Source organism: Chenopodium quinoa, unplaced genomic scaffold (genome assembly GCF_001683475.1).
Source record: "Chenopodium quinoa cultivar QQ74 unplaced genomic scaffold, ASM168347v1, whole genome shotgun sequence".
NCBI lineage: Eukaryota > Viridiplantae > Streptophyta > Magnoliopsida > Caryophyllales > Amaranthaceae > Chenopodium > Chenopodium quinoa.
In genome coordinates, this window is record NW_018744633.1 from 570,944 (window position 1) to 593,098 (window position 22,155).

The 22,155-nt window shown below is 33.6% G+C and overlaps 1 protein-coding gene across 1 annotated transcript; it reads left to right on the top strand.

Moving 5' to 3' along the window:
• The first annotated feature begins 13,129 nt into the window (after nt 1-13,129).
• On the top strand, nt 13,130-21,655 carry LOC110701602. Its single transcript, XM_021879234.1, has 9 exons — nt 13,130-13,274; nt 13,364-13,425; nt 13,514-13,577; nt 14,493-14,564; nt 14,651-14,696; nt 19,452-19,687; nt 19,786-19,909; nt 20,011-20,304; nt 20,390-21,655. The coding sequence occupies exons 6-8, from the start codon at nt 19,458-19,460 to the stop codon at nt 20,200-20,202; spliced, it is 546 nt and encodes a 181-aa protein (XP_021734926.1). The 5' UTR covers nt 13,130-13,274; nt 13,364-13,425; nt 13,514-13,577; nt 14,493-14,564; nt 14,651-14,696; nt 19,452-19,457; the 3' UTR covers nt 20,203-20,304; nt 20,390-21,655.
• The last annotated feature ends 500 nt before the right edge of the window (nt 21,656-22,155 follow it).

Sequence of the window (22,155 nt, forward strand, 5' to 3'; positions counted from 1 at the left end):
ATATCATTCAAAAGCTCTTTGTTTAGAGACGCGTGGACATATCATCAAGCTCTTTTGCTCTAGAGACGCGTGGGCCTATCATTCAAAAGCTCTTTGTTCAAAGACGCGTGGACATATCATCCTATTATCAGGCTCTTTTGCTCCAGAGACGCGTGGGCATATCATTCAAAAGCTCTTTGTTCAGAGACACGTGAACATATCCAAAAGGCTCTGTTGTTCAGAGACGAGTGAACATCAAAACAACAAGATGGCGTTCCCTAGCTTGTGGAAGGTTGTCACAACAGAAAAATGCAACAATCGGATACTTTAGAGACGTGTGCTCGACGGTGCAAGATACGCGTTTCTTAACTCTTTTATCTATTTAACTAACGCTAGTTTGTAGGTATCGGCGTTACAAGAATGATTTAGGATCGCAGAACGTTCTGAATCATTCTCCGTCCCTATCGATACTTTGACTTTCGTTTTCGAAACTTGCGTTTCTCCAAACTCAGTCAAAGTGGGGGCTTCTGTAGACACCCAAATGTATCTCCCCAAAACCAAACCTAGTGATGAGTACCTTTCATATCATTTTTCGAACAAAGCGAAAGTGTGAAAAGTCAAGTGATGAGGATATTTTTATTAAAATATCTCTTCTTTCTGCTTTTGAAAATATTTCTTTTCTTACCTTATTTTTGAAAAACATGCATTCTAGTTTAGTTTGGTCCATGATAAGGGTCTAATAATGGTGTAGTTCGATGGGGTTTGAAAAGACCTTTCCAACGATATATTATAAGCCCAATTCCGATGAATAATGAGGAAGTAATGGCCAAAATACTAAACTGGGCCTGATTTGGTTTTTATATGCGGCCCAATGATCTAGAGAAGGGCCTATTATTAATTATCATTCCTAAAGCTATTAGGATTTATTATAGTCTTCTAGAATACTCTAGAAGGTTCTCTTAAATCCTAATGTTTCAAAGAATTTGAAATTGAATAAAACTACTACTTTTGAGAATCCTTGTTTTGTACGAAGTGGAATATATTCAGATTTTATTTTTGTGACTCATAATACTTATCCAAATTTTATATGGTTGGATAGATCTTGAAATTATCTTTCCACTAATATATTATAATATAAAATCCGAGTTATAACGAAAAAGATATGAATGAGACATGAAACTCTATCCAAAACTGACACCCTTCCACTATTTTGATCATATATTTTTATCTACAAAAGATTTTAATCTGATTCTAATTGGGTTGGAAAGTAGACTTCAATAGCTTTCCAACTACATATTATATGACTTTTTTTAACTTCTGGATCAAAAGATATGATAAAAAAAAATCCGCAAAAACTGTTTTCCAGCGCCTGGCGCCACGCCTAGCGTCTGGCGCCAAAGTGTAGCGTCTGGCGCCAATCCTGACGTCTGGCGCTAGATTCCAGCGTTTTGCGCCACGCGCGTGTTTGACGCTGCGATCGAGTTTTATTATTTCTGATTCGTTTTTCTTTCTTTTTGGCTTATTTTCTCTATAAATAGCCTCTTAAAATTCTGTTTTCAATCATCAATTCTCACCAACTCTCATCAAGAATTTCTTGATTCTCTCTCTCTTTCTAAACTACCCTTTTATAAACACAATTTCTCATACATTAGCACTAGACACACCTAGCCAAGTTCGAAGTTGTCTTCGCCCTAGAAGTTAAAGGTTTTAATTTCTAAGGGTTTGGTCCCAAATCCCTATTTCAATTAATTAATTCAATTGTTTGATTTATTATTTTCCTTGAAGTGACTAATGTGTGTATTTTGTTATTAGAAAGAGGTACATGACATCCAAGTGCTTTAATGGTTTTTATTGATGTTATTATGTAGAAATCATACTTAGGTTGTTATTATGATTCCTAGTATCATGTCTAGGGTAACTTTAATATAAAGTATGATTAAAAATATGATGCCTTCCTATTCTCTTCCTAAAATTCATGTTAGTATCATGTTAGAGTTAAATCTTTGATTTTTATTGTTTAGTGACATGCTAGGGTTTGTTATTAATCTTGTTAGTATCATGCCTATGATTGCTATTATTATGCTTTAACATTATTATGATTATTTTTATTATTTATGATTATAATTGTTATAATTATTATTATGATGATTATTATAATTATGATTATAATTATTATTATGATGATTATTTTGTTGCTTGATTATTGTTATTTCTTGATCACGCCTTTTATGCATGTTTAAAGGGAATTTATACTTGTAATCACGCTTAATAAGATAATTAATAATCTTGTTTAGGGTTAATATGATTATAATTCAAGTGATCGCCAATAATAGTTTTATTTGTGCATAATATTCAACCAACATAGATTAAAGGTTTAGGGTTAATCCTATTGATTGTATGTTAGTCAGAAAGCTCACATGAATACGATCAGAATAAAGTAGAGGTCTATTATTAGGGCAGGTACAATCTCTTTTAGGTTGGATTTGTACCTTCATCCCCGAACCCTATTTGGTTCAAGTCCTATTAGAGTTGACGATCTCTTGGATCGTTAAGGGGTGTAACCTTCACCTCGTGAACGGTTTACAAGTTCCTAAAACTTGTTGGCGACTCTTTTGCTCTATCTTCTTTCCCTTTGAACGCCACCATGCTTAAGTGTATGATCACAGTGGGGTTCGAGTTAGGGGTGATGCTTGAAATATTCCTTACACCCGTCTCGCCATTTCCTAAATTTTTGCTCTACTGACGCACTAAGCTCGGAATCAGACATCTTTGTTCACAATACTCAAGCGACTCATTAATTCCTTCTGAATTAATTCGTCGTATCGGTTCGTTAGTTTCTTGGGTTTGACCCGAAGGGTTCAGTGAAGATTAAGCTGTAATATCAATTAGTCAATAATATTATCAGAAGTGGCCTTCACTTAGGCTTTTTGATCACTTGACCTCACTGAATAATTAGCTTTCTCATAATTTTGAACCCTCTATCAGAATAATACACTTGTTCAAAGGACATCATTCCTATCAATCTCCTACTTTTCCTTCCGGACAAGTGTGCTTTTAGTGTAAAGCCTTTTTCCTATGTCGCTTAATGTCTCTTCATGAACTATAAGGTAAGATTTATTCGTCATCCTTATTACGCCCAGAAGTGTTTCTCGATATCCGATTTTGACTGTCAATAAACAAATGATTTCTAAAATCCATCCAAGCACGGCCATGCATTTTCACAGTCTCGCTCTTCAAGAGGCCAGGTCTTGAAAGCAACAAAGACATCTTCCTTATTTTTAGTAGGGGGACATTCCCAGCCTTGTAATGTAGCTTCTCTAACTGAGAGGACCTAGTCGCCCGTGTGTTGTCGTTATAATCCCCTTTTACGGCAGATGTTTGACAACATCAAAGCGAATTAGTACTCAAACAAGATAACTCACAATACTCTTGGTCGAGGAAATAGGTTCTGATAGCCATAATGAGAAGTATACTTATGATGATTTTTAATTCTCTTAAAGTATTCTCATAGGTCGATCCCGTATGGTTCTAAATCAATACTCGTGCAAATGATTTATGACAATCATGTTCTTTTAGTACAAGAAATGGTGCTATAAATCAAACTACACACTAATATCAAGTGGTCATTAATCGTCCATCGTTTAAATGACCTCGATTAGGGATAATTCTTGATTATAATATTCAATGTTCACTTATTAGGTGTTTCCTTATCAAGACTGGTCTTGATACCCTATTTTGAATATTCCCATAACCGAATGGACTCATTATTTAATCCTATACCATAATTAAATAGCAAACGGAGTGATAAAATTGCATGAAATTTAAATAACTCCAAAACCTGAATGGTTCATCTTATTATAAATGGTTTTTCCGAATGTTTTAAAAGTAACACTATTCATAAAACATTTATAAAATCTAATATGCTTGAATTCTTTCGTGCAATTGTGAATGTTGTCGTTCACTTATTGCATAGGTTTAGTAATAATTACTTTGCTAATCTTAGCATCTTCATTACTGATCACTTTCATAATAAGATGATAAAATTTAAGAGTGTCATGGATTATATGTGATTTATGATTTATTGTCCAAGTGATGGCTCACACTCATTTTCATGATTGAGATCTTCAACTTGACAACCTATAATCATTAACGTTCAACAACGAACTTTCTATAGAACATCTTCTTTATTATTGCCTTTAAGGCAACAACAATATTCTCAACATATATTTTAGTAGACTTTGATGATGCTTTGCTTGGGTTTCACTCCCAACGGCTCACAATGATTTGGGATACCCTAATCACTTGTGATCATGGAAATTTACCTTAAATTACCGCACATTACACATGGATGCACGTCCATGTTACCATTCTCAAGCCACGACATTGTTAGCTAGTGCTTATAAAGGGCTTTCTTGTTAAGGATCAAATCCTTGTTAAGGTTTGTGCTTGCAAAATCAATTCTCAAAATGTATTTGTTTCCACACGTCAAGAACTCATCATGTTACTTATCCAAGTACTTTGGATGTTCTTGGCCATAATCTAACGATCTATTACATAGATTCAGGTTGATTGGTACTATATATATACTTCACATGCTCTAAGCAAGTAAGTCGTGTGACGATACCATATCGTTGCGTACATGATGGATTTAATTGCATAATGTATCTTAATCTTTTTCCACCCACGTTACATTTTAGCTCATCCAGTTTCACCAAGTTTTGCTAAATTGTTTGCTATGTGATATGGTTGAAAGTCTCTACTAGAGTCTTTCTTGTTTGACTTAGTATTTATCCTAGCTCATACTTAGTTCAAACATTTACTTAGTTTTATACATAAGGGTCAAAAGTCTTTCAAAGTCCTTCAATTTATGTTTAACACGGTAAATTCCTTTACACATTCAAACATTTTATTAAGTTTATACAATAGATCTTAATACCCAATATGTACTAAGTATCGTCTTTTGATTGGTCCATTGTCGAAAATACTTTCAAATCAAAGAAATTAGCATTTGATAGTTAATTTACAATAGAGTTCGTAAGCTTCTTGTTGTACCCTACAAGATTGACTCTTTCTCCCACTAAACTTCCTATTCATAAGAATTTCAATGTTTCTTCATAAGTCAATCCATTTATTAAATTTATGAGAAAACACTTTCCAATTCCTGTATGCAATGTTCCTTCAATCCCATAATGGATTTCTTAAGCTTTCTTTCAAATATATCATTATTTAGATTTTCAAAACCCTTAAACTATTTTCATAGTCACTTCCAAAATCCTATTCTAGGAAGGCGGTGTTGGTATCTATTTTTCCATATTTCATATGTGCAATTTTTCTAGAATAACCACGAAAAGACTTGAGCATTTCGATTGGTGAATAGGTTTTTATTAAAATCAACTCTGTGAATTTAATTATATCCTTTTCATCCAATCTAGCTATGTATGCATATACATTTCCACATTTTTTTGTTTCCTCCTTGAAAACTTATTTGCAATCGATGGGTCTTTCACCCCTCATGCAAATTAATCAAGTTTTAAACATGATTTTCAAACATGGAGTCTATTTCGGATCTTATGGCCTCTAACCATTATTTGGAATTTGGATTTGTCGTAACTATCTTATAAGGCATTATTCCCTTACTATCTAATAGTAAATAGTATGTTTGTAAGTCTTAGGTTTATTTCTAACTTAATAGAAAATTTATAGGATTTAATCCAAAACTTTGGTGAATTCTATACCTATACGGGGTTATTGCATCAAATACTGAGTTTCAAGGCGCTTCCAAAGCCCTTGATTATCTTGATCGCAATCCAACTTATCAGTAGTTTTTTAAGTAATGAATTCTCTTTTAAGGCACTTGTGAAGTTCTTTTGAGTATTCTTGATTAAGTATTCTTACGAAGCCCTTTTAGGGTTTTTCGAGATTCTTAGTTATAGTTTGTGGCTAATCTCGATGGTCATCGAGTTTATTTTCCTCCCACTTAAGGCAAAAAAATTATGTTCTCATTTAGATTGTGGAGGTAATGCCCGTAGTCTCACTTGAATGTTTACAAAGAGACATGTATATTGTCTTTGGGTAAAAGTGCGTTATGAAACAAACAGTTAGCTCCCACTTGAGCTATCTTAGCCTTTAATGAGCCATTAAGCTCCCACTAAACCACCTAGCTCTTGCTAAGCCGGTGAGCTCCCACTGAGCTAGTGAGCTCCCACTATGGCTAAGAGTTTTAGACTTATACTTGGAAAGATGTTTAGAAGTTAATTCTATCCATAACTGAATATGGTGTCCTTTCTTAGCTCCGACATTTTGTTTATTGTAACATTAGTCATTTGTGCAAATCTTTTAGAACTTTATAGGAAGGGATATGATCCATCATTGTTCGAGTCATTTTTAAATGGCATCTAGATCTCTGTGAAGACACACTATGTTCTTTGAGGAGTTACTTATGAAAATTTCAATTTCACAACTTTGTGATGGTCACGCTTGGATCAAGAAAACATCGCTCGATCTAATTTAGACATTTTGATATCTTTCCAAGTCAATTATGTACTTCATTGAACTCTTGAACTATTCAAGGTCAAGTTTGTTCACATTTGATGAATATAGCCATATTTTTTCAAATTCTTCATGAAACGTTGAAGTGATTGAATCCTCTTTAGCTTTTGGAGTCAATTGTCTATACCAAGAACAATAACTCTTTACTTTGTCGGTTTTTAACAAGTAATACTTGCTTGTCTTAGAATGATTCCGAATCGATCAACTTTCAAGAGCCTATATAGCCTAGGGTACATTCTTGTTAATGTGACATTGCTAAGGATGTTTGGAACACAAATTATGCCTATGATTTGAACTTTGTGAGTTTTCATGTTAGGAAAATGTTTGTTTATAATTAAGCATTCTTGACTCATGGTTTAGACAACCATGCCCTTCAAACAAATTTGCAACTATTGCTCTTTACTTTGAATGTGAGTCTTTCTATGTGTTAACGGAATTTTTGCTGATTATGGAACACAATAACCATTTATTTGTTCCAGCCTTAGCTTAAAAGGTCTTTAAACAAAGCATACTACCTTACAACTGATGGAGAATCACTTGCTTCATTCTAAGCTTGTAAGTCAATAACTTAGCTTATCTTCAATAGTTTGAGGTCACTTTCCAAGTGTAATACTCAAGTAGTATCTGATACTTGTGAAGATAATAACTTGCTAAGTTAGTTACAATAACATGAACTCTTTAGTAGAAATGGAATCTTATTCCTTTTCTTTGTTCCTCGTTTCCTATAATTCTTATCATACTTTATCTCATAATCTTTCAGAATCATTTCTTTAAAAATCTTTGACTTTTATACTTTGCTAGGCATAATTAAGCATCTAATGCGCCGTATACAAAGTTCCATCTTTTCCTTTAATTCGTACTTGAATTACTACATCAATGAGTTTTACTCACCAGCGTATAAAGCGAAAAAAATATGTTGACTGTCAAGCATTGACAATTTTGAGTTTACAACTCAATACTTCATGTGCATCAAAACTAACTAGTATTTTGAATACATGATGTCCAACCATCCTATCAGACTTATAAAAGTCATTTATGATAATTGTATTTTAGAAATGCCTTTTCTTTCTTTGAGAACTATTCTCAAAGATTTATTTTACCAATCATGAAAAACAATATAGTTTGATTTGGAATTCTACAAATATAAGTGCAAAGTATAACCATTTATTAAGAAAATAACATAATAAGTTTGAAATTTAAAAGCATTCTTGCAAATTTTCAATCTTATTAGGCGTCTTATCCACACATTAAATTTGTCCCAATTTGGCGAGAATAAGGCGATTCCAAGATCCAAAGAAACATTGAGTGGTTAAGCATGCTTTGGCTTGTCTTAGCACTCAATCTTCTAAGGTAAGCAACTCTTTGCTAATGGCTCCAAGCCACTCTTGGTTGGATAAATCGTCGCATCTAATGCTCTCTCAACAACTTATCCACTTTGTCACGACATGTTAGGACTCCATCATTCATATCGTTGATTATAACCAAAACCAACTTGCATACCCGATATGCCTTACATATCCTAAGGACTAATATTGATGCCTCGCTTTGGCGTAGCTCATCACTACTCTCAATAGGTCGATAAGTGTTGTTTTGAAATGACAAGTTTTACTCAATATTTTAGGGACCTAGGGTTTCTATGTTGGTTGATTTAAGTGAACTTAATTAATCATCCCAACATTTGAAATCCTAAACATGCATCTAACATATAAATCACACATATATATAATCATAAATATATATATCGAAAACATAAATAAAGATGCATTTGGCAACTAGCATGACCCCTTGAGTCTTTAAAGGACGGCTTTTGCAACTTCATAGCTTCGTCTTCCAAAAAACTTCGTATTCAAGACATGACCATAGTTATAAAAATACTAGTATCTACGATTAGGACTAATCTAAATATTAAGGTACAAAAATACTCAACGGTTCGCAGACCGTATTTAGATTTACAAATATACATCACGGATCACAGTCCGTATTTTCTATCCTAATCGGGCCCCACTAGTTGCCATTTTATAAACCCTGTGAGAGAATATACATTCTATTCATCCATTCACTATTTGTGAAATGGTCCAAGCATTTTACAACGATAAACAAGTAACAATGCATAAAACACGCGTAAACTACTAACTAATTTAGGTCGTTAATCCATTTAACATGCCTAATTAAAACTAGTCAAAGTTGTTTTAATCGATAATGTAATTTAGCGCAATTAATATTGAAGCTCCCACTAAATTCCATATCCTTCTTAATTAATCCAATTAATTTAGTTGGTAAACCAAAAATTTTGTCATTGCCGCTCAAAACCAAGGCCTAGCCTCAAAACTTAATTAAAATTAATTAAAACCATAATAATTAATTAAAATAATTAAAACAGTAAAAATTAACATAGCCTTAAAACGAGGCACAAGTCCTAAGTGAGGGTTTATGCGCACAGCCGTGAATCATGCCAAGCATCACACCCACAACCTAGAATGCCGCATACGCGTAGACTCCCTAAGGGACGTGCTTGTGACACATGCCACGAAGGCCACGCAATCTTGCTGCTGCACGCATTGTGCCACAAGCTCGTAGCACACCCACACACACACCCAAGCCGCACCAAGCAACGCACACCACAAGGCTCAACCACACGCCGCCTGAGCCTATGCACAACATCCCACATGGCCAGCGTTGCTGCCGCGCCATGCTGCTGTTGCTGCTCGGGCTGGCAAGCTGTGCTTGTTGGTTGTGGCAGCAGCCACTTAACACCCCCAAATATCCCTCTACAAATATACTAGTATAATACGTATAATTATACCGTAGAGATAGACTTGGGCGTATTACCGTCGCGTGATTACGCAAGGCTACTTAAAATACTTAACTCAACGACAAAACTTACACCGCAAACTCAACTTTCTTTTATTAATACTTATAAAAATAGTAACATTGTTATGAGTGCTAAAAAAAATAAGGACAAGACCAACATTCCTAAACTAGGTGAAGCAAATATCGGGACTCCCATATGCTCATTAATTACTCCACCTGAAAATAGTCAACATTGCTTACCATTACGGTAAACAGGGCGAACTAAAACAAATAAGAAATACGGATTAGAAAATTATGCTAAGTATGATAAGTGCAAGATAGTGTTAATTCAATTTATTTGTAGAGATGCTTTTAAAACCAATTCCAATAAATTCAAAACTCATTATTAAAAAACCGATTCCAATGATTCATATTCAAAATAATAGTTAATAAAACCAATTCCTTTTAATCCAATTCCTCACCCAAGTGTGCACACCCCCCATGCTAGTCTCCTTATATTACAAGGCTATTCTTGAGGAATGACCAGGTCATACAAAGTTCAAGGCCTTATCAATAAACCAAATCCGCATAGTGGGATTACCAACATGCTCATAAAGCATTAATAATAATAATTCAATGGTTCAATAGATCCTTTTAATATCCAATAGTTCCAATATAATTCAAAATCCTTTTAATTAATTCCACATGCTTTAAAAATCAAACCTTCTAAATAAATACTTGAGAGGAAAATCTCATATTAATACTTTTCAAAATCAACAACTCTTCCTTGAAAGACCTTTATTTAATTCAACAAACCTTTTAAAATAAATTCCTTTATTTAAGAACTATAAGTAATCCAAACCATTCAAAACATAATTTAAAAATCAATCATTCAAAATACTTTTATTAAAATAAATACCTTCAAACATAATTTATTTCAAAGTCATAATTCAAATCAATTTAATTCAATCACCAATCAAATCATGTAAAACATGTTATTCAAACTAATCACTTTCAAAGGTATCTAGCCACCTAAACGTACCTTGATCCTTGCTAGAAAAACCACACAAAAAGAACCTCAAGAACCTTGCTCGAACACACCCTACAAATAAATATAACCTTAATCAATATAAGGTTAACAAATAATTAAAAACCCCCAACTATATGTACATGAACCTTTTAAATTAATTTCTCATAAACATCATTAAAAATCTGATTTTATATAATTCAAACTATTCATAATAATTATTTATAAATCCCCCATAATAATAATAATAATAATAATAATAATAATAATAATAATAATAATAATAATAATAATAATAATAATAATAATAATAATAATAATAATAATAATAATAATAATAATAATAATAATAATAATAATAATAATTGAATAAGAGAAGAGAATAAGGAAAGATAGGAAACCAAGGAAAAGAAAAGAATTGGATTTGCGTTGGAAAGAATAGGCAGAACTTGCAGAGGCTATAATTCCTTCGATATAACTCTGAATTGGGTGATTATTAAGCCTAACCTCAAGGATTTTTAAGAGGAACAATCTTCTGTGAGATGTCAATACCCTAAAACTGATCATAAGTGCCCAAAAACTAGCTTCAAAGATAAATGGGGTAATATTTGTATGAAAAGAGGAGAAGAAAAGTATGAAAAGGTTTAGGGAAAAGAAGAAGAAGAGAATTGGGTTTTTGTTGTGAAGAATATGAGAGGTATGAAGGGGTATTTATAGGCTCATGAATGAGAGAATTATGGTAGGAGAATGTAGGAAGAATTATGGTAAGTAGGGTTTATGGAATTACTTGGAGAATAAAAGAATTAAGGAAGCTTTTGATATTAAGGTGATTGTGTGTAATTAAATATAGAAGGTATGTTTGTCATGAAAAATAATATGGAAGTTGGAATTACTTGGGGAATAATTAAGAAGAATAAAAGGCAAGAAAATATGATGATCAAATATTTAAAAGATAGAGAAATAGAATTAAGGAAAATAAGAGATTTTGGGAGATAATTAAAAATACAATTTATCAAAATAATTTTCCCCAAAATAATACAAGAGGGTCAAAAATCTTGAGCTTTCCATAGCTTAGATTTTCGCTCTTAATAGTATTGAGGAAGATTTTTGCTCGGTTTAAGGAATAAAAATAATTGTGTAAATAATATAGAATAAATAATTAATTAATTAAATACCAATTATTCACCAATAAATAACCAAGAAAATTTTCCATACATGGAAATTCCAAAATCCCTAGATAATTATTGGGAATTTTCGGCCATCTTAAATAATTAATAAAATAATATTTTTCTTTAATTAAAATATTCGAAATATGTAAATAATCCGATTTTTAAAATAAGATAAATGGATAATAAATCTTATCAAAAATAATGATTAGTTTTCAAATTACTTTGGCGCAAAAATTTAAATATTATTTTGGCTCCAAATAATAAATTTACTAAAATACCCTTTTTATAAAATAATTCATAATTAATTAATTAGAAAATACGTATGAAAATACGGGGTATTACAGTCTATCCCCCTTAAAATAAGTTTCGACCCAAAACTTAGCCAAATAAACGAAAATCATTTTGAAATTATTGGTGCATACACATCCTAACCCGACTCAAGACTCCAACCAAACTCAAGTAAGACTCGAAATCACTCAAAAATGACTCGAAAGTAGACGTGCGAAACTCCATCGCCCTCTACCCCTCTTAAAAGGAGTTACGCCCCCATAACTCGACCAACACATTAACTCACTAAATACATCAACTATATTTACAATTTATCAACAATCATCAATCAAAGTAAGGAAAATCATAAAGTTTCAAGCATCCAAAGAGCATAGGTTTTAAAATGATTTGAATACGAATAAAAGTAGTGAGTAAACTCGAAAAATATTTTTATAAGTCATTCAAAAAATAATTTGAAATACTTACATTATGAGAAATTGTTGTAAAAGTCTCGTATATATACAATTACAAAGTATGAATTGAAATAAAAATACTTAATAAAAGATTTTAAAAGATTTATGAAAGTTTTCAATCTAAACAACTATTTAAAAACAAAGAATACAAAACTTTATTTTGAAAACTGTGTATTTGAAAATTCATTTTGCATACTTGTAATAAAATACTTGTTTGAATAAAAGTCTTACTTGTTCATAAAGAACTCAATAATCACATATTCAACTTCATTTCATATAGCAAACACCGTCATAGGCACCAAGCATAAAAGGAACACATCTTATCTTGACCTTCTTATCGCTCATAGATTAGTAACTTGTCTTAAGGTATCCTTCAAAAGTATTAATAATTTCCCCAACACATTCATAAATCCTGGTAATACATCCTTAAATCGTAATCATTAACTCTTGGTCACTTCATAATGTTTTAAACATTTAAAAACTCGATCATCTTTTCTCATAACTTCAAATTCCTCAATCTGGTTGTTATAATTCATAACTCATTGTTAAAGCGATTCTTTAATAACTCCATGAAATCATTGATTATTCCATCATTAATAACTTCTCTATATCAATTAACTTTGTCGTCAATCCCTTAGAGTAAACACTACTAAAATTCGGTCATATTACGACTGTTTTCTTGCGACGGGCTAAAAAACGGTCGCAATTAGTATTATTTACGACCGTTTCATAGCCTGTCGTAATTTTAATTAATTGCGAACGTTTTTTAATAAATTGTGGCCGTGATTAGAATTAATTTTTTTTAAAAAAAAAAAGTTACGACCGGTCTAACCGGTCGTAGAGCCGGTCGTAAGAGTTTAAATCAGAAATTAAAACAAAACCGGGTTTCATTATTTTGAGTAGGGGAAAAGAAAGGTTGAAGCAGAGAAGAAGGGGGAAGAGGGAGAACAGCTACGACGGTCGCTGCTTCGCCGTTGTTCCCACCGACGACCTGTCTCCGGCCAGCGACGCTACACACAGGTATGCCGTTCTATTTTTTTTTTTTTTTATTAGTTTAGTTAATTTGTTTGAAAACCCTAACTTTGGGTCTCAATTCAACCCCCACGCAGACCACCGTCGCCGGATTCCCCTCCAGGCCGTCTCCCCTTTGCTTTCCGACGATTGTATCAAGGTAAGTCGATGGTATTATTATTTTTTTTTTGAATTTTTGTTAATTTGGGCGAAAACCCTAAAATTGGGTCACAAATCAACGTTTGCAGGGCGTACGTCACCGGTTTCCTCCTTCTATCTTAGCCTCCTCCGTCTTCCGTCGACTGTAATCAGGTAAGTCATGCAATTTTGGTTTTTTTTTTTATTTTATTTTTTTAAAATTTATTTTCTGTTTATGGCCTTCTCTCTCTCTCTTTCTTTCTTTTCCTATATGAACTAATTACCTTATTGTGGATTGAATAATGAAGCAGTTTATTTATGGAATTGGGTTTGATTCATTTTTTGATTGAATTAGGGTTAATATGGTTATTCTGAAGTCTTATTGGTTTAATTTGAGTTAAATGGTAACCAATTTAAATTTTTCTTTCATTTATAATTGTTTATATTTTAATGATGAAATACTGAAGTCCATTGATGTTGTTGTTGATAGATTGTGGTGTAGTCTGATGATTAATGTGATTGTGTTAAAATTGAATTGATTTGATTTGGTGTAATTTGAGTAGAAAGGAACTAATGTCGAAGTGGATTTCAAGTTTGGTTTTAATTATATTGTTTGGGGTGGCAATTTGATTAGAAAGGGAGCCACTATCACATTGAATTGTTTGGATGTAATGAAATTTTTGTCTTGAATCGATTAAATAAGCCATGTAACTTTGTTTGCTTTGAGATTTACTGTTGAATTTGTACATGATTTTATCAAATATGCAAGATTCATAATGACTAGTTAAGAATTACACATGGTAAATGTGCATTCCAAATAAGCTACCTTATCGTAAATGTGTATTAATACATGGGTTTATCTCATTGTAATTACTTTAATATCAGGCTACATAGTTGAATATTTTCTTTAAATAGTATAAATAGCCTTTTCAGCTAATTTTTGGTTAAAAATGGTGAAATTTACCTCTTGAACTTTTGATTAAAGCTATGTTCTCAGTCTTGACCTTTTGGTTGATTTTTTTTTTGTTTTAATTTCGTTATTTAATCTGAAATAGCTTATTGTGAGTCGCAAATTAACCCCCTTTGCAGCTCCATCGTCGCCGGATTCCTCTTCTGCCCTTCCCTCCTCCTTTTTCTGTGTTTTTCCATCGCCCCTACTAGGTAAGTCGGCTGTTATTATTTATTTTTTTCATTTTAAATTTTTTTATAAATACACTGCCTAAAAGTGTAACACCACCATATACCAGGACCACCTTCGTCGCCGCCTCTGCTTTTCCGGTCAACTCCTCCGCTGTGTGTTTTTCTTCCCTTCTTATTTATCTACTTCTTTTACTTGTGCAATATGATTCATATTTATGTTAGTTGTTTATGGAGTTGTGATCTCATGTGTTGGATAATTTTAGTTTGCTATTGATAGCTTGGTTCATTGTTGGATTTTTTACGCTTTATTGTGCGTAGGCTAGAACTTGGATATGTTTTGATTGGAATAGAAATTTATTTTTCTTTATGTCCAATGTAGGACTATTGGATGGTGTGAACTCATGTGTTGGATAATTTTAGTTTTCGTTTTAAAAAAAATGATTCTTATTGAATTACAATGGCTTTATTAGAAATATATATATTTAAGGGGTTATGATAATCTTTTGAACAATAATTTGTATTATGGTTCTATAAAGTATTTTGTAAATTATTTTGTTTTTTCATGAAGGGTTACATGTGGTTGGTTTTTTTTTAATATTTTTATATTTTGATTTTTGTTATCAAACTCCCATCTTTGTTAAGTATACAAATCATATTGCTTCTATTATTTTATTAATGTTACATCAATTTACTTTGAAATGGTATAAATATAATTTTTTAGTGTAAGTTATAAATAATTTAATCAATATTGTAAATTATAAATAAAAAGTATCTTAGAAAAAATGTTGTAATAATTGTTTATCAAGTTAGAAGCATGTGACATAACATATGTTTAAATCTCTTAATAAAGGATGTGAAATCAACTTTCCTGTTCAAGTCATGATAAGGACCTTTGGATATCATTTCGATTCTAATTGTATCGTATGCCATCATTGTAATGAATACAAGTTCAGTGTGAATGATTAATGTGATTTGTTTTTCATAGTGTTGTAGAATTTGTCACCATGAAAAGGAAAGAGCGTTGGTGGATGTACGATAGATACGATGGCGGTAATGCTCGTAGACTTAGGCCAGAGTTTGTGGATGGTGTTAAACAATTCATACGGTTTTGTGAAGCTCATCCTGAGAGCCCGGGCATAGATGAAGTAAGATGCCCTTGTCTGTTATGTAAGAATAGACGTCTTCATGATGCCAACACAGTAAAACTCCATTTGTAAAAAAAGGGGTTTATACCTGATTACTATGACTGGGTTTCTCATGGTGAAGGGTTCCCTACATAAAGTGTAGAGAAACCAAATACTTACCGTGAAACGGTTCTCGATGCTCTTGAGAGTAATCAAGAACCACCAGGTGACGATAGTACTAGTGGTTCAGACGAAGAGCCAAATGCTCAAGCAAAAGCATTTTAAGAGCTTTTAAAGGCTACCGAGCGACTACTATACGAAGGTAGCTCCATGTCTGTGCTAGAAATGGCATCTCGAATTGTATCTTTGAAGTCGGAATACAATTTGCCCCATAAGTGCGTTGATGGGTTTGCTTCATTACTGAACGAAGCGATTCCCGACAACAATAAGATGGGGAAAATATTCTATGATACAAAGAAGATTCTTAACGGACTTGAGCTTCCACACAAGAAGATCCATGCATGCCCAAAGGGTTGTATGTTATTTTGGAAAGCTGATGCTGAGTTGGATAAGTGTAGAGTGTGCAAAAGGGATAGATACAAGAGGACTTCAAAGGGGTCATTGGTTCCAATAAAATAACTCATCTATTTTCCAATCACTCCAAGGCTACAACGGTTGTTTGCAACAAAAAATGTTGCGGAGGAAATGACTTCGCATTCAAAAAATCCAAGAGTCCAAGGCACAATGGCGCATCCTAGTGATAGTGAAGCTTAGAAGCACTTGGATAGATCCTTCCCCGATTTCGCGTCTGAACCTAGAAATGTGAGACTTGGTATGTGTACCGATGGGTTTGCTCCTAATGGCAAGTTTGGGGGTCAGTATTCATGTTGGCCAGTCATTCTGACCCCTTATAACTTGCCTCCATCGATGTGCATGAAAAAACCATTTATGTTCCATTCTTTGCTCGTTCCTGGTCCTAAAAATCCGAAGGGGAACTTGGATGTGTATATGCAACCGTTAATTGCAGAACTGAAAGAACTGTGGGATGTTGGTGCAACAACTTACGACATCTCGCAAAGAAAAAACTTCAATTTGCGTGCAGCAATCTAGTGGACTATAAGTGATTTCCCAGCCTATGGTATGCTTTCTGGATGGGCAACAGCTAGTAAAAAAGCATGTCCATATTGCTTGGAAAAATCAAAAGCTTTTTGGCTTGAACATGGTGGTAAAATGTCTTGGTTTGATTGTCACCGACAATTTCTTCCTCCCGAACATCCTTTTTGAAACAACAAAATTGCTTTTTGTAAGAACAAGGTTGAAAAGGGGACACCACCTCACATAATGTCCGGCGATGAGCTATGGCAACAAGTTCAACACTTTGCTAAGGCAACAGATGGACCAGAAGCACTTGCAAGCTTGAAAAAGAAGAAACTAGGTTGGTTTAAACAAAGCGTTCTTTGGGAGCTACCGTATTGGAAGACTCTTCTCCTCCGCCACAACCTCGATGTGATGCATATTGAAAAGAATTTCGTTGGCCAACTAATTCACACAGTGATGGATGTGAAAAAACATACTTCAGACACAGTTGCATCTAGAAATGACATTGCCAAATATTGCAAACGACCATAACTACATGTGATGGAGGATGCGAGAGACAAAGACACTTTGCCGAAAGCCCCATTCTCACTCGACAAGGCTCAAAAGAAAGTGTTATGCGAGTGGGTAAGGAACTTGAAATTTCCCGATGGTTATGCTTCTAATTTGAGTAGATGTGTAGATTTACAATCATGTAAGCTTCATGGTTTAAAGAGCCACGACTGTCATGTCTTCATGGAGAGATTGTTGCCAGTTGCTTTGAAGGAATTGCTCCCGGTCCATGTTTGGAAAGCTATTACTGAGATTAGTCTTTTCTTCCGTGATCTTTGTTATTCCACCATTAAATTGAGTGATATGGAAAGATTGGAACAAAACATTGCAGAAATTCTTTGTAAGCTCGAGAAGATATTTCCACCAGCATTCTTCAACTCTATGGAACACTTACCAGTTCACTTGCCTTATGAAGCTAGGTTATGTGGTCCTGTCCAATATCGTTGGATGTATCCGTTTGAAAGGTTTAAGCTCCTACAAACTCATAGCTGCCATTTTCGTTTATACACCTATAGTTGTTTGCATAACATATAACTTATTCAATATTTTTTATTATAGGTTCCTTAATCATTTGAAACGTAAAATTGGCAATAAGGCTCGTGTGGAAGGTTCAATATGCAATGCTTATCTAACGGAAGAGATAGGGTACTTTTGCTCTAACTACTTCAAACAAGGAGTGGATACCAAAACACGGGACTTAGGTCGTAATGTTCATGATGATGTTGAAAGCACTTTGGATGATAGTGTTCCAGAACTGTTTAGGGTTGATCATGGACATGCTTCTACTGGTGGAGTTCGTCGCTATTTGGATGAAAAAGAACTACAACGTGCTCATTTATATGTTTTGGGAAATAGCGGTATTCTGGAACCATATGAGAGGTATTAAATTTGTAAATTATCACACTCACTAAGATTTCATTGAATTTTACATCGTATCCAATGTTGACCACCTTCATTAATACTCTTTCTCTGGTTATATGGAAGGGGGTTTGAGGACCACATTGTTCAAATACAACCCACTATTCGCAAAGAAGATGCGTGGATTAAACATGAAGCTGAATTCCTAGAGTGGTTTAGGTTGAAAGTGAGTATGATACGCATTTGACATCAACACGTTTTCTAACTTTGTTTCTATAACTTCACGACTAATATCAATTTATTTATATAATTATGCCATATGAGCAGGTGATTCAAGAAAAGCCAAATGATGAAATATTGTTTGCTTTGGCTATGGGCCCATCTAAGCGAGTGCGTACTTGGAGCCAATTCTATGTGAATGGATACAAATTCCAAACTTATGGCCATGGAAAACATAAGTCAACAATGAATTATGGAGTATGCGTATCCAATGAAGATGGTGGTGATTATTTTGGTTTTGTAGAGGATATCATCGAGTTGAAGTTCACTAGTGCCCTACGGACTTATAAGACTATTCTTTTCAAGTGCAGTTGGATGGATTCCATTAGGGGTATGAACATTGATCAATACAGGCTTGTAGAAGTCAATCACACCAAAAAATAAACCAAGTACGATCCATTTGTGCTTTCTTACCAAGAAAACCAAGTCTACTATGTACCTTACCCAAGTCTGAAAAGAGAAAAGGCTCAATGGTGGGCAGTGTTCAAGACAAAGGCGAGGTCTGTTGTTGATGCACCAGTTGACGAAGACTTTCTACAAGAAACCAGTGCTGATATTCCAACTCTTTGTGCTCCGGATGACATTCCGGACTATGAAGGTGATGAAGATGGATTAGGAGATTCGGATATTGAAAATGAAGTGTTGCCCGATGCCCCTCCAGACGAGTCCAGTTTCAAATCTACTGATAGTGAGGACGAGGATGAGGGTGAAAGATTTTGGGATGACGATACTGTGATGATCTTAGTGCTGATGGGGAGGACGCTTCAACTGAGATTTAGGAGATTGATTGTAACCTTGTTTTGACTTTTTAATTATGTAAACTTAATGTATTTCAATTTATTTTAAAAGACCATCCGAGTTTCAATGTGATATACTTGTGTAAATATGTTATTATTTATAATTTGCAAAGCCAAGGTTATGTGTGACAGTAGCTTATAGATCGTGATATAACATGGCTATATGATTTTTACCGATGTTCATAATGTTTTTCTTATTGTAGGTTGTCATGGCCGGTGGTGGTCGTCGGAAGCTAGGACATTCCACCCCGAGAGAATTGTTTCCGTCGACAAGCCATGAAAATATGAAAACTTCTCCGGAAGTTACCCCATCCCCTAAGCCATGTGTAGGTGGTTCTGGGACATCTACTCAGGTTCCTGAGACGCAAGATGGTAACTCTCTCATGGGTGAGGTTCCTACCCCCGTTGCGAGAAGGACTTTGCACCCGACGGGGTTATGGTCAGTTACTCATGATTATCTTAATTTGCATTCCAACTTGAACAATCTTGGTTAGATTTGTATGTAATGACTTCATTTGTTTTCTTATTGGTACAAAGGTTCGATGATAACACCGTGAGCACCTCCATTACAAATATTTTTCAAGCACATTGGCTCAAACCATGGCTTAACTATGAAATGGTTGACAAGGTTACTAAGACCCACTGGTGGAACTCGTTTACGGTATTATAAAACCCCCAAGTTTAGTTTACTCATCTAACTTTGTTTTTTTTTGGTTACTTATTACAATAAATTATTATACATTTTATTTTTCTTGTTTGCAGAAACAATACCTTTGGAATGCTGATCTTGATGCCCTCGTGAAGAAGGAGTATGAAAAGAAGGCACATAAGAGGCTAAAAGAGATTACATACAATGTTTCGGTCAGAAACAAGTCAGTTCCCAGATGGATGGGAGAGTGTATGTTTGAGCGAATTATGGAGAAAAGAAAGGATCCGGTTTTTCTAGAGAGGTAAGAAAAAGCAAAGAAGAACAGGAGGGGTGGCTCCCTGTCCAATCCAATTCAGCCGTTACACTTCCAAGGTTCTATCTCTGCATCAAAGCATGCAAAGAAAATGGTAATACTTAATGGTATATAATGATACTGATAAATTTTAGTAGTTATATACACTAAGCATTTATGGAGTTATTTGATTTGTGCAGGCTTAGAAAGCCGGTGGAGTGCTTCCAACTGCTCCTGAAGTGTTCCTAAAGACACATTTCAAGGAAGTTCCTGGAAAAGGAAAAGTTGCGGCTAACAAGAGGGCACAACAAATCTCGGTAACACATCTAACTTTGGAAACTAATGAAATTATTTTTTAAGGAAGCAAGCAAAACATAGGCACTTATACTTGTGATTTGAAATTTGAGGCACCTAACTTTGGAAACTAATGTGTTTTTTGAATGAAAAATTCTTAGATTATATCAAAAATAAAGAAAATGGGTAAGTTAGAAGGCCATTTAAGCTATTTTAGCCAAGTTGTGAACCTATAGCCTTGTAAATGCTTGAAAATGTATAAGATTAACCAATTTGAACCTATAAACATGTTTTTATTCTAAATATGAGTTGTTTGAATGACAAAGTCTTAGAATATATCAAAAACAAAGAAAATAGGTAAGTTAGAAGGTCATTTAAGCCATTTTAGCCAAGTTGTGAACCTATAGCCTTGTAAATGCCTGAAAATGTCTATGATTAACCAATTTGAACCTATAAACATGTTTTGTATGCTAAATATGAGTTGTTTGAATGACAAAGTCTTAGAATATATCGAAAACAAAGAAAATGGGTAAGTTAGAAGGCCATTTAAGCCATTTTAGCCAAGTTGTGAACTTATAGCCTTGTAAATGCTTGAAAATGTCTATGATTAACCAATTTGAACCCATAAACATGTTTTGTATGCTAAATATGAGTTGTTTGAATTACAAAGTCTTAGAATATATCAAAAACAAAGAAAATGGGTAAGTTAGAAGGTCATTTAAGCCATTTTAGCCAAGTTGTGAACCTATAGCCTTGTAAATGCTTGAAAATGTCTATAATTAACCAATTTGAACCTATAAACATGTTTTGTATGCTAAATATGAGTGTTTTAATGACAAAGTCTTATAATATATCAAAAACAAAGAAAATGGGTAAATTAGAAGGCCATTTAAGCCATTTTAGCCAAGTTGTGAACCTATAGCCTTGTAAATGCTTGAAAATGTCTATGATTAACCAATTTGAACCTATAAAAATGTTTGGTATGCTAAATATGAGTTTTTTGAATGACAAAGTCTTAGAATATATCAAAAACAAAGAACATGGGTAAGTTAGAAGGCCATTTAAGCCATGTTAGCCAAGTTGTGAACCTATAGCCTTGTAAATGCTTGAAAATGTCTATGATTAACTAATTTGAACCTATAAACATGTTTTTTATGCTAAATTTGAGTTGTTTGATTGATAAAATCTAAAAATATAGCAAAAACAAAGAATATGGCTAAGTTAGAATGCCATTTTAGCCTAGTCATGAACCTATAGCCATGAATATGCATGAAAATGTGGATGTTTTTGCAATTTGAACCTATAAACATGTTTAATATGCTAAATATGAGTTTTTTGATTGATAAAATCTTAGAATATAGCATAAACTAAGAAAATGGGTAAATTAGAAGGTCATTTAAGCCATTTTATCCTAGTCATGAACCTATAGCCTTCAATATGCATGAAAATCTCTATGATTAACCAATTTGAACCTATAAACATGTTTTGTATGCTAAATATGAGTTGTTTGAATGACAAAGTCATAGAATATATCAAAAACAAAGAAAATGGGTAAGTTAGAAGGCCATTTAAGCCATTTTAGCCAAGCTGTAAACCTATAGCCTTGTAAATACTTGAAAATGTGTATGTTTTCGCAATTTGAACCTATAAACATGTTTAATATGCAAAATTT

Coding starts and splice junctions, on each gene's coding strand:
- LOC110701602 (XM_021879234.1), top strand. CDS start 19,458: ATGGCCGGTGGTGGTCGTCGGAAGCTAGGACATTCCACCCCGAGAGAA. Junction 19,688..19,785: donor TTGCACCCGACGGGGTTATG/GTCAGTTACTCA, acceptor ATTGGTACAAAG/GTTCGATGATAACACCGTGA. Junction 19,910..20,010: donor ACTGGTGGAACTCGTTTACG/GTATTATAAAAC, acceptor TCTTGTTTGCAG/AAACAATACCTTTGGAATGC.